The sequence below is a fragment of the Hermetia illucens genome, chromosome 5, assembly GCF_905115235.1.
Source record: "Hermetia illucens chromosome 5, iHerIll2.2.curated.20191125, whole genome shotgun sequence".
NCBI classification, from domain to species: Eukaryota; Metazoa; Arthropoda; class Insecta; order Diptera; family Stratiomyidae; genus Hermetia; species Hermetia illucens.
The window spans coordinates 77,061,165-77,075,341 of NC_051853.1; the positions used below are offsets into that span (position 1 = coordinate 77,061,165).

Here is a 14,177-nt window from a genome sequence, read left to right on the forward strand (position 1 = left end):
CACTAACATATTCCAGGCGGAAATATACGCCATAAACAAATGTGCCTCCTTTAATCTCCAAAGGAACTACAGGGGGCAGAACATAGCTATTCTCACCGATAGCCAAGCAGCGATCAAGGCACTTGGGTCCAACCAGGTGAACTCTAAACTGGTATGGGAATGCCTTGAGAGACTGAATACACCCGGCTCGTCCAACAAGGTCTGGATACTTTGGGTTCCAGGCCATGCTGGGTTGGAAGGCAACGAGGCAGCGGATGAACTAGCCAAGAAGGGAGCAGGGATGCCTCTACACGGGCCAGAACCCTTCTGTGGAATCGGAAACGGTTTCATGGCTATGAATCTAAGAAACGAAGAGAAACGGTTGGGGGAACTGGGATCTGGAAGTAGGGAACATACTAAAGTTGTGTAAGCCTACTTGAGATACTATGATCAATAGGTACACTATAACCAGTAAAAGGGGCACAATAGTTCTTCAAGGACGCGGTGCAACTTTCCCTTAACAGAGTAATAATAATGGGGCGGGTGTTGGTGGACATATTGACGAGAAAGCGGAAGTGATATTGGATAGATCACCCATTGAGAAAGGACAACAATTGCATTGCTGCTTATGCTATGCCATGGAACACACAATCCCCGGATTAGTGGATCGGCGTAGAACTAGAACTAGAATAAAATCGTGGAAGCATAGTGTAAGAGTCGATAGCGATGGTGTTCAAGCTTTTTGGTCCATATCTTAAATGTAGCTGCGGGTCGTCTGGCAAAAGGGCAAGAGATGAGAAAAAAATCATGACTTTCATGTCTGAATATTGGTATATTTGTCTGAATCCAGAATGTCTTTATAGTTCCTTATCCAGAGAATTCGAGAATTATCTTTAATCTACTATAATACTATAAATACGCCAGCATCGATACTTCGTTCTCGTCGGCGAATATCGAACCAATCCCTAACAAAATGGGATTAGTTTTAGTGTAGTTTCCCGAACACACTTATGACCGCTGCAAATATCTTTCGGATTGGAAGTCTGGGACAGTTTAGTTTTTGTAGCATGTTCCCGTTGCAGACAGAGCGGCTAGAAAGTTGGCCAAGTTCTCGAGGCGTCCACATCAAGAACGGGAGAATCTCAAGACTCCTCTATCGCCGCTCAGCACGAGACATTTCCCTGAGCTATTGACTCCCGACTTTCCCATTTCCACACGCACTCTTCTTATTTTGTATCGTGATTTTTGGGGAAAACAGAAACAGTTTGAAATTGCCGTTCGCGATTATCTGTGTATCTGAAAGTCGCTGTAGATTCTTTTGCTCGACTAATCTTCGGCGGAGTGGCTCCTAAGGCAGTACATGGCGTTCGGTCTTCTGAGAGTATCGTAGGAAAGTATCTAAAAGCAGGGACTCGGCGCATCATCGGTGGAGTCGTGTATATTATCCAGAAGGGAGTCTGTGGATAGGTTTGCACGCAACGTGCTCGCATCATCCTGAACATTTCCACACGCACTTTGAGAAAATCGCGCAGCGTGTCGTCTAGATACTTTGGACTAGGGTGGCTAGAAAGTCCCGAGATCTTTCCGTCATTTGCACTGAATTTCTGCTCCCTCGAGGATGTCTCAGCAATAATAGTCTTGGCTATCTGGTCGTGCAACGGGTGAACGTGGCCGCCGGCGGACGTTCTTCTAGATATTCTGTAGAGTGGCTCGGGTTTGGCAAGAAGTGTCTCGAAATAGACTTTTGGATGAATAATTGCAGTGCGACATCGACTCACTTGGCGTCTTTGGAATGTGAAATTTTGTATAGTTTTCGAAGGATTGTTGTTGCCGCCGCTGATGTTGTTGTTGTCGTGTGATTGCATCCTGCAGTTTTTATTCAGTTATAAATTCATTTCGAATATATAATAATAACGCGAGTGAATCAGTTTTTTTTCTTGCAGTTTGGCTGCGAGAGAGTGAAAAGTAGAATAATTTTCTGATGATGAATATTTTGTATTGCCGATGGTGGATGAATTGCACGCTTGATTTGCGGATTAGGTGACCAAAAACTAGATTTGTTGAAGGAAAGAAAGAAATTGGTAAGCGCGTTTGGTGTTGTGAAATTGTGGAATCAGAATGAAGTTGTGGAAAGCAAAGAAACCAATCAGTTGTGTTCCGGGAAAATCGAGCTTGTCGAAAAACGAGGATAAGGTTGACTCTATAGGGCTTCAGCCAACTAATTCAGCTGTTTCTGGTATGTATCCAAAGACATTTTGAATTATTTTAGTCTCTGTGGGAAAAAGTAAATAAACAGAAGAAATATTCAAAATATTTTTAGATGGCCTATTTCAGCTTCATAAAAAATAAAGCTCTTTTCCTATCATCTACCGAAATCTTTGGCTCTAGGCGAGCTTAGAAGTTAATGAATGCTTCTTCATTCGTCTCTTTTGTTTAAATTCTGATAAATAATACTTGCATCCCCCAATCTATACTGTTCCGATTCATACTGTAAGACCACATATGATCCAATCTACATAGCATGCTATCCCCCTTTCTCCTGCGTCCCCCCTTTCCACTTTTTACTGAATGAGTTTAACGTATGGCGCCTGCCGCTCTCGTTTATTAGCTTCCTTGTTAATACTAGCAATCCCTTAATATTTACAATGTGAAAAATGATTTATTGATTCGCTTTTCCTGCAGCGGCACTTTTACTTTCACCCGAAATTGTTTACTACTCCAGCAGCGAGTGGAGCATGTTTGTACATATGTATGTGATGTTCATATGCAAATGCAACATGATGTGATGGAAAAGTGAAGAGTTCGATATCCAAGCCGGAGATGAGGACCAAAAGTGATTGTTTGTGTATCTATTTTATGTCAGATGATGAATGAATGACGATACTTGCTTTTATTATGTTTACGAATTCCTTAGATGGACCTTTTCTTGGGGGCGTTTAATATAACAACTGAGTTCGGATGTTGATGGAGATGAGGATGTGGATTTATGGTATTTACCCGCAAAAGCTGCAATAGGGAAGTTTTAGAGACTCACTATGGACTAGCAGGATTAGTGACGTGAATCAGAATTATCTGCAAGCAGCTGGTCTGTTACTCATAAGATGAATATGCATCGATCAACATTTGAATGAATGGTTGGCTGAGAGATGTTGCTGATATTGCATTCATTGGCTATTCAGCTAAATGATTGATCCACCCATTGATTATTTAGCTAAATTGAAGTAGAAACTAAAGGAACTGTTGTTGATTTTTCAAATATATGCTGGTTTTATATTTCAATAATGGTTGACTATACTGTTATCCTGGAAAAGCTATACTAAACCCTTATAAGTTTGTTTGAAGGCAAACGTAGAAGAATCCAGGACAGGAACGAAGAGTCGGTATAAGTTTTAAGACAAAGATAGTAAAGTACCCTTTGTTCTTCAAAATTATTTAACCGGAAAATTGCAATGAAGCTATCATAAAGGCACGTTTTTACCTGGCCAGGTTAAAAGTTATTGGCCAAGCTTGAAAAAAGCGCACTTTAGTTTATGTTTTTTTCTTTCCTCCATAAATTAAATTTACTTCGTCTCTGAGTTCTTCAGAAAATGGACTTGATCCCCTAAGCAAAGTTTTGATAAATACGAAGAAATATTCATTTGCAGGTATTGCGCTTTCTTAGTTTGGCCCAAGATGTTTTCCACACATCTATTTTTCTAGACGTAAGAGAAAGCGGCAGGGTTCCAAGCTTGCAGAGTAGCATTGATGGCCAAATGTTTCCACTTTGCGAGTAAATCCCGCAACTATGCAGTTGACAAAGCAGCTTTATGGGCACAAGTCTTTGGGTTTTTGCGTTTAAACGAAAGCTGAAGCCTGAAAATGGAAAGACTACAAATGATGTTTGGTGGTGAACAATTTGGTCAGGAAGATGCAGGTTCCGTATAGGTTGAGTTGCGGAGGTAATAGTATTTAAAAACTTTTTCAAATTGCAATGGGTTATGACATATGTGAATAAGATGATGGTCACTGACCATCCTGGCCGGAGTCGACTTAGAGGGGAGAGCTATCACAAAAACCTAAAATTTTATGCGCAAATAACTGTGAAGCCCTGCCCACAAAAAATTGGAGTTCCTCTGAAGTGTTCTGTCGACACGCGCTTGCTCGCCTCTTTACAAGCTAGGAATGTGTCTTTAAGCTAGGAATGTGTCTTTAAGCCGATGAGTGGGTCCGAACCAGGACCTGAAAAAGAAACAGCACAGAAAGATATCGACAAAAAAGAAAATGACGGCTCGGTCTCATGCCGTAAAACTCCGGACCCGGGTGTCGGGATCGGGAAGAAAGATGTACCACGGACCATAACGTCAATGGATGCTTTTTCTACCTCAGATGTTCATGAGGCGTGGCTCCTGCCCTAATTTTGGATGTTGCACCTTGATTCGTGAAGGAGGGGAAGAGTGATTCCTCAAATCAATGGTTTAAGATCGAATTCATTTTATTATAATTAAAAAAAAAAAAATGAGGTGAAAGAAAGGAGAATATAAAAGACGAAACCAAAATCGAAGAAATTAAATTAAAATAATATGAAAATAAAAAAAAAACAAAAAAAATAAAGAAACCCTCCCAAAGCTCTATTGTTAGTTTACATGAATAATAAAAACTTGATCTTATACTTTTTGCTATTTCGTCGGGTCTATTTGTTATCACGCTTTTCATTAACAATGAAAAATAGTAAACTACCGATCACTAAGGAGCACCCGTAACTAATTCACGGCGGTTCGATAATGTGGCAGTCCCAGTGTCTATGAGCATTATGGCTACTAGATTGAGACCCCACCGCCACCAGTGAGGGCTCCCATGATTTCACACTTCCCCTGACCAGTGCTTCACATTTTGTTTCCAACTTTGGTCTTCCTCAAATGTTTGCTAGCTCAACTCATGGGAAAACCGATATATGTGCAAGTGTTGTTGAAAAAGCCTCTAGTAGACTCCTGGAGCAATTCCTAACATATTTAGTAAGATATCTTTGTTACTGAGCAAATGTCTGTTCCTACATTCTTATAGTTAAAGCTATCAGTTAAACTGTAACCGATTTACCACATCAAAATTTGCGCGCGTTCACATAACTTGGTTCTTCTTGAATATTTTCACTTCACAACAGTACAGTTTTCAAAGAAATATTTAAACTTCCGTGCACTGGCCATCACTACAAACGCACGTTTCAAGTTCCGTCTCAGCCGTCCTTCATTGAGCCAGCATCTACCAGACGTAAGCGTTAGAAATCGATTTCATAATATGCAACGTGATCAGGTCTATAAGAGAACAACAAACGTTTTGTTTGCTTATGATCATTTTATAATCATTGGAAAATTTACATATTAACCCTAAAAATATTTAAATGGCTTTTAGGTTTTTGGGGGTGGAGAGGGTTTTGTAAATAAATTAGTGAAAAGGAAAATAAAAGTGATCGTTTTTGCATGAATATTTTTACAATAAATGAATATTAGAATGGCAAATTGAAAGGAAGATGATGGAAATGTCGAAAGACGAAGAGAAGCTCGTCATAGGACTAAGCGAACGAAATAATGCGGATGTTGCAAAGATGCGGACACTACAAACGATATGATCGCACCCTCATCGGGAAAAGCACCTCCACTTAAAGTCTCCTTCGATGCAACTACAATCGCTACGATGATACTCTGTTTCAGCAGCGTATTTTCTTCTTTTTCAACCTTTATCCCGTTTAGAAGCGGAGCCGGCTGGTCTTGATTGGTTCAACCATTTTGGCCCGGCAAAAGGCTGATATAGAAGGAGTCGCGAAGCTTCCAAAATACCATCCAGCTTATCATCGTTGTTTCGGCCTGCCTTTCGGTTGTTTCCCATCGAGTTCGACGTTTAGGCCAATCTTGTCAGACGAACTCTCGTTGAGCGTGAATTACACCCGGACGTTCGTTTGTGCTTCGATCACCAAGAACACCAATTGTGGAATGCCACTTCTTCTAAGTTGCTGCTGCGTGAGTAATCTCATAATGCACTTCACCATTGGGTGATAACATTAATCCCATATATTTTGATCGTTTTATCAGCGTATGGTATAACCTAACCAAGAAAGTTCACTGAAACTCTTGAGAACATGGTCACAATTCTTCTCAGAACAATCAGATACCTTTCAATCTAATGACGCATCGTTCCAGATTGGGACATCGATTCGGAAAATTGGCTATATGACACCATTGTAAGAATATTTTAAAATTTATCATTTGTAGTGTCAATTCAGCACGGAATAGCGGAATAGCGTTCTTTAATGCAGTAAGCAGCTTCGTAGTCTCTGAATTTCGCTTACTGCTCTGTCTAGCATTGCCATGTGTGGAAGTGCTTTTGGCGTCTTTAGCTTAAAGTGTTGCCCGCGCTGTCTTCTGGAAATTGCCACCAAACTTTATGGGATTGGATGGAACGATATACAACTTGTGTAGGAACGGCCTTAATGACCAAATACTATAGTTTGTGGTTTATTGTATGTCCTACCCAAATTGATTTAAGTGAATGAATTAACCCATCCTATTGGCTAGGCTCAGGAGATATTGTATTATCCTAGATGCTGCTGATCAAACCTCTTTTTCCGGTTCGCCATTCTCCAGGTAATATATTTCCACTGCAAAAATCTGAAGCCGTCTAGTATGATGTGAGAAGCCGTCTCGTTATCCTCAACAAAGCCGTCAGGTTGGACTTCAAGATACTCATCGTGAGCTTCCGTAGAGGACAGCGATTGATTATTAGACCTATATGTGCTTTCATTTTGATTTTATTCAGTTCTATTCGTAGGTTTTCGGCTGTTTGAATTTGCTGCCTATCCTGGGGCATGGATTTGTTGTATTTGTGGCTCATCACTTTTTCTCATCAACTAAATAGGTATTCAGTTTCCAGAGCGGTGCTAATTTCAAAAACAACTTCTGGTCCTTCAAAAGGTGATTTTAATGCACTGCAACTAACGGTATGTATCCTTGCACTTGACTCATCACCTACTTCTCATCCATGTACTACAAAATCTGGTTTCTTAGATGGCTGTCTTTCTGGTTATTCCAATTATTTCGACCTTGGAATCTGGGCAGAAATTACAAACCATTTCCAGAGTTGGGTTAATGTTCTCATGGACGATATTATCGTGCCCATGTGACCCACGTTCCAAAATGCCATTTAATTGGAGTTTGTATGCCGCTAGTTTCGCCTTATTATTAAGTGTAAGGGTGGCAGTTGCAATAGCAATTCTAGGGCAAGGGTGGGTGTTCTTTTCATGGGATTCGTAATGCAGACGTAGTTGAACCTTTGGTGCCGAGATAAGTCTTTTGCAGATTTTCTCTGCTCTGGCTCTGAGCAACCTGTGGTTTTAATCTTCATGCAGCACATACGGCTCCTAACCCCGCTTATCTGTTTCTAAGGTTTTGTTGAAAGCCTCACGCATGCGGTGAATTACATTCCTGCACGTTGAACTTAAGGGGGGTCCCCATATACCTAAAAGAGTTGGGCAAAACAGGTGATGACAATAATATTTGCAGTACTTCGAAACGAGCAGCTGGAAATTTGTAGAAGAAAAACTGTAGAAGCTGCGAACCCCGACGGCATACCAAATAAAGCCATTAAACTTTTGGTAAGGTTTGGACCGGACATGTACGACGAGTTGTTGTAAGAATTATGTTGGATGGGAATTTTTCCAGTGTTACAGAATGGATGGATGTAAAATTTCCCTTTATACACATATGTCTACTAGATATTATGGGAAAAATGTAAGAGCGGGTTGTGTAACAGATTGCTGCCTACTGTTGAGAGTTTAGGGAACCCATCAGATTAGTGGTATTATTCCCGTAAAGCAAGATCAATAATTGAAGCTCTCGAACTGAACGAGTTTTACTAGCTATATGGGGTCAATAGCTATATGGGGGAAAGAGGACCCTGGTAAGATATTGATGATATAACGCGAAGTATATATTGTTTTCACGGGTGTGTCAGAAAAGTCTGAACTGATTCTGATCATTCTTCATGGTAATTATCCAAAATTTGGGAAGTGTACGTGCCTCTGCGAGTTCTTTTTCTAGATTGAGGGGTAGCAAGAGTGGATTGCCTATTGCTGTTCTGTTTATCGCTTTGTAGAACTTTTTTCTGTAAATGAAGTCACTTCATATGTTCTTGTCAGTATTTTGCATAATTTGGATTTTTTGCTCTATTCATCGAAGGACGTTATTATTTTATTACATGGAATTGATTAGTCTTTCGATGAATTTTCATTTATGGCTTTCCTTTGTTTAGCCTTAGCCTCTTCAGTTCATTGAGAAGGCATTTCGTATTTTTTTTTGGCTGAAGAATTTGGTCGCTGCATTTATTTGTCGAAATTTGTTGCCCGTAGTAAAGTTTGGCATCCTTAGATCTGAAGTTTTCCTGATTAGCAGCTTGCATTCACTGAGGATCTTCTTACACTTTTCATGGAATCGAGGAGGATGTCTTCTCTTATTTTTATTAGTATTTGTCTGATACTCTGTTTGTGCCCTTCTTTAATTGCAGAGCCATTTGGCCGAGGGCAATAACTCGTCATGAGGCCTTTGAGGGCCATTTTTATGTAACAAAATCTTATTAGAGTCAATTCAGTGTCTGTTTTTGTCTGTCTGTCTGTCACACTCGATTTATTCCGAAGCGGCTGAAGATATAGATATAAGACCATATGCTGTGAGTCCCCTTACATGAAATGAGTGGTATTATTTTGCGTTGGGAATGAAAGGGCTCAATCAGTACTTTTCGAAAATGATCTTATTTCTAATATTGGGTGAAACATAGGGGAGTGAGGAGTCAAAATGTGTGCCCCGAAAAATGTAAAAGATTTCGTTCTCAGAACTTATTCAACCGAAAAGTTCGAGAATTCACTATGTTGCATCTATACGAAATCTAGGCCTCAAAATACATTCCGTTCTGATATCTGCTCAAATAAAGTTAATAATGGTGTACTATCCTAGAAGTAAATTTTTTTTTCACTATTAAAAGCAATAAGAAAGTACACAATTTTAGAAAGTTTGAATGAAATCCAACTATTATTAACGTTTTTGCTTCGTTTTGGAGTCCTTATCCACATACCACGCTAACTATCCATATCAACCACAAGAGCTGGTATTTCAACGGATAATGTGGAAGCCAATCCAATACCTTTCTTTAATCCGGAGTTAGTATCGAAACATACATACTCCCAGCTGCTTTTGCGGGCTTTATTTGATCGCTACCGATATTGTCGTTTTGATGGCTTTAGTAGCTCCGCAGTTATTCCATTCATTGTCAGTGCTGTGTTATTTCTGAGGGTTTTTTCAGTGCACCATTGACTTCTTCGAATATAGGTGGTGCCTCTACTTTTTCCATATATGGAAGTGGGTTGTGTGAAACAAAACTTTATCAAAATCGATTCAATGTTTATCTGTCCTGTCTGTCTGTCCTGTCTGACACACCCGATTTACTGGGAAACAGCTGATCGGTGTCATGAAATTTGGTGGTCTGTCTGTATCTTTATAAGCACCGAGTGGCATCATTTTGCGTTGGTATTAAGGAAGGGCAAAGGGGGGTTGATTTTTTTAATTCCAAATGTAGTCATGTGGGATATCAAATGAAAGGGCTACTTTTCGAAATTGATCTTACTTTTGATAATGAAACAAGCCTCGTTTTCAGAAGGCAAAGCCTCTGAGCACTCAGACCTTAGTGGTCCATGGACTCGATTCTTAGACGGATTCCCAGATTCGTTTATGTAGTGCAGGATTTCCGTTAGTGGATGTGATGCTACCTGCTGCAGTTGAATTATGGCCAGTCAGAATGCCCACAATACTTCTGCAAGTCTTCCTGCTATTCGACACGATAAACTTTTCAGAATGTTTGGTTGGTTCTCACAGGAAGAGTTTGGTATGTCTAGCAGCATTAAAGCTTCGCCACCTGTCATTATGGGAAGCTTGTTCCCAGTTTTTGATAGTAGCATCGGTCAATGCTACCAACACCTCAATTGTTCTTTGAAATAATAAAAAAAACTTGTTTTTTCTTATTCGCTGGTGTCGTTATTTTTATTTTTGTAAATACTAGATTTTCTAATAAACTTTAACCAGTTTCTAATAAACTTTAACAATTTTCAAGTGCAGATTGTTAGGTCAATTACTTCACTTCTTCTTCGCCCGATGATCGTAGGGGCGCACCCTACGTTTGATAAAATCAAACAGCTTCTCTCCTCTAGGATTGCATTTGCTACTGTCCCAACAAATACGCTGAGCGTTCGCATTACATTCCTTGGTTCTTGCGTCGGCAGAGGGCACAAAGAATGATAGGGTAAGTAAGGAGAGGCAACTATGACGTTTTTCCTCTTACCATTAACCTGGCATTGTAAGTTGACCGCAACAAGATCCTGGGAATAGAATTGTCTCAGCATGGTTGCCTCGTAACAATTTTGACATCAGAACGCAGGCCTTCGGTCTTGAGGATCTTTCATCGAAGAAGATCCTAGTCCCCTTGAGTGATCCAATACTACAGATTCTGTTAAAACGGACCCATGGCTCTTCAACCAGAAATATATAAGGACAGTCCTGCAACTTTGCCGCCAGTAGATAGGAAGAAACTTTGGCATGATGCAGGTTAATTTGACTAATTCTTATGTTTGTAGCCATAAGTGCAGTCTAATATGAAAGCCGCCGCTAAATGAAACATGCGTTCAGGGTGGATCTCACCAAGTTGTCCTCACTTTCCGCCGAAAGTTCCGCTTTCTTGCATCCGATTTCTCTGGATATCGCCACACTTGGTGGTGTAGTGTCCGAATAGCTCAGTGGTTAGAGCACTGGGTTGTCATACGGAAGGCCGCGGTTCAAATCTCGCTGGTGGCAGTGGGATTTGTATCGTGACTTGACGTCGGATGCCAGTCGACTCAGCTGTGAATGAGTACCTGAGTCAAATCAGGGTAATAATCTCGGGCGAGGCAATGCTGACCACGTTGCCTCCTACAGTTCACTGTAGTGTACCGTTACGGTCTTGAATGAAGTGCTCTAACACACTTCAAGGCCCTGATCCAATATGGATTGTTGCGCCAACGATTATTATTATTATTGGTGGTGTAGCAATGCCCATGTCCTCATTCCCAAGAAACTTTGCTTTCTTTCGCAGTGCCTTCTGTTGTCGTCGGCTACAAGTCCTCCCAGGTTAACGGAGTCCGGACTGCATGGATCTGTTTTCACATATCGGCGTTATACCAGTTGCGTCCACATTAGCAGCTTCCCTCTCTTCCGTTTTTCTTGGTACAGGCAGAGAGGAAGGTTCCTTTGCGGCTAAAATTTCTTTCTGTCGAGCCTTCCTCTCCCGTATTTTAGAAGAGTTAGGCAAGAATATCACCGACCGGCCGGCCATAGTCAGATTTCCAGTTCCTCTCAGAAAGGGAATTGCTGTACTATCCTTTTTGGCTGACTGCGCCGTAGACACCGGGTATAGGTTTCCACTGAAGTGGAGAACCTGTCTTCCACAGATTTCTCCATGGGGAACCTGAATGAGGTGAGGCCTCCAAAATCCTAGCCCCGGTCACGACCTGATTTCTCAAAGTTGCGGGTGGATTCGAAGTCTGTGACTTCTTACCACTTGGAGAGTTACAATCCTTTGTTATCTTCATGTATTTTTGGACACCCTTAGTGTAGTAGTAAACTATCACAAGCTCCCCCACCACGACAAGGTGGTCACGCGCTTACATGGTCAAGGATTGAAGCCGGTCTGTAGCATCATAGAAGAAAAAAGGATGATGAAGACCGTGGAAGATTTAATTTGCGTTGGTGGGGAGGAGGTTTTAATATATGCATTTATACGTTAGCACCACCACATCTTAAATAAGTGTGGTTGTGGTTGGTTTTAGAATCAATTTGGTTATCATCGGCTTCGTCGAAACCTCTTGGTGATTCCAATAAACAAGTAATTTTCCACCATTATAAAATATATCTATTTTAACCAGGACGATATGTTAAATCTGGATTTCATTCAGTCCCAATTGAAAAACAAAATGTTCATATCCTTTCCCTTCCATTAATTGAACTTTTTTTTCTAACCCAAACTGTGAGAATGCAATTCTATTAATTGACTTAATGAAGCTTATGCAGAGATAACTGAAAGGTCGGTTAAGTTTTCCTAGGCTCAGGCCGGCAGCGCTTACTAAGACGCAAACTACTCAATTAATTACATTTGAGGGCAATTAACAATTCAATTAGCCGCCCAACATTTTACCGAGAATTTCTGGATGAACCACACAATTTAGCGCTGAACGTTCTCTAGGAACTTTTGTCTTGCGCTCTATTAGGAACTTTAGTTAAGAAAATTGACTTAAATAACGAAATCATAGATGCGGATGGGAGTCAATTAGTGAGATACTAACATACATTCCTATGTCATGGGTACACACACGTACATCACTGAACATAGTATGGGTGCAAACTCATATTTGATAATTATCGACTTCAAATTTAATCAATTTCTGGTCGGAATCATCCGCGAAATGAGGGAATATGTGGGAGTAAGTTACGGAATATTCTCGGCGAGATACGCACTATAGGGGCGAACCGCTCGATTTCCATTCAGTCGTGAATATTTGTATCTGACTTTTCTCGACTGAATGAAATTTTCACGATTGGATGGTTTTACAAATCTAGATCTCCCTTTTGACCTGTGTACGGGAGCAGCTAATTTGGTAATGAGCCTTCGACCACACTTTCGTCGGAATCGGAAAAAATATTGATGGCATATTTGGAGGAAATCACTGCACAGTTTAATCCGCTTTTCCCCTACTAAAATATTTGCTTATAGTGAATCCATTTATCCATCTGTTTTCGTAAGATTCTGTTTGTAAATTTGTTGGATTGTTATTGTGGCTTTTAATTTCTTGAGTGGATGTTAATGATTTATCTGACCATGAGGATTAAATTTCCTTGCTTTTGTTGGAACCCAGTTTGTACGGCTCCCATAGGAATAGATTTCGGAATTGTAAAAATATAATTTATATATAACAAATTCTCGTACAAATATTCCATTGACTATAGGAACGGGTGCATGTGTAGCCATTGGCATGTGAGTTACATGCCCGTATTTTATATCGCAAACAATAGGGAGGTCATATAACTTTTCTGGTTGAATAGAGCGGAACCTTCTTAACATTTGGGGAGTACTTCGGATTGTATGCAGATTCAGAGGGAATATATGTCCATATGGAGATTCAAACCTACTAACATATATAGCCCCTGCTGACAGACGTGACGCATGGCAGAAACGAGGAGAGATTGATTTTACGATTCCAAGTTCTTTAACATGAGGGACTTGTGCACATTCTTATCCGAAAAAGCATCCTAAGAATGTCTGGAAGCACGCCTCTATGTCAGCACCAATTTATTACTAATTCAATTACAGCGATACATTTTCACATATCATATAAATCTTAGCCTAATTAGGTTTGCGATTCTCATAAATTTTCGCGAATCCTCCACTCCATTCGTTGCGAATACGGTTGTTGCCATTGCCCAGCATTTTGCGATAATTGAATTCCAAGAAACTGATCACATGCATCAAGCTGGAATGTACATTTTAGCATTAATGGAGCTGAAGAAGACATTGCTGCATCTTTTGCATCATAGTGATATTAATTTCCATTGAAGTGCGAAGACAGAGACCTCGAGCCAATACCGGGAGGATTATCTTCAGTTGACAAAACATACCGCCGTCAACGGAAAAGCTAGCGCAGACGACATAGAGTTTGCGGCCATATGGGAAATTTATCCTAACTTGTTTGGATGCACTTTTTTCAATGGAAATATGACATATTGCTAGTGACTACGGGGTCTATAATTACTTGAGCAAGTACATGCATGCGACACACCCTTAGCCGATTTTGGAAAAAAATGAAAGCAAAGAAAATGTTTATTTATAGCCACTGGAAACGGATCTTCAGATAGTCCACACATTATCTCTAATTAATGGTCACATATTAGCTTGTGAGACATACGGTCTAATGAACGTTAATTATGGCCTCTATTGAATTTATTATTTGGAAACATCATTATCTTTGATTTAATGACGTCGTATTTTTAAAAAACTACAGAAATTAAAAAAATCTTTGGACTTGCTAGTTCTCTAAAGCTTACCAGCTTTGTGCTGGTCGAAGTATGGCGACCTTTAATGGTTTGAGGTGAGACAGGAGG

The 14,177-nt window shown here is 40.3% G+C and overlaps 1 protein-coding gene across 3 annotated transcripts in view; it reads left to right on the forward strand.

Annotated features, from left to right (window-relative positions):
- The first annotated feature begins 1,047 nt into the window (after window positions 1-1,047).
- LOC119658023 (glutamate receptor-interacting protein 2) overlaps window positions 1,048-14,177 on the forward strand; it is a 76,556-nt gene continuing 63,426 nt past the window's right edge. For 2 of the 3 annotated variants that reach the window (XM_038065254.1, XM_038065253.1), the window contains exon 1: window positions 1,048-2,215. In XM_038065254.1, coding sequence (XP_037921182.1) covers window positions 2,098-2,215 — 118 coding nt within the window. In that variant the 5' untranslated portion in view covers window positions 1,048-2,097. The remainder of the gene's footprint in view (window positions 2,216-14,177) is intronic. The other variant, XM_038065252.1, reaches the window with a different exon arrangement.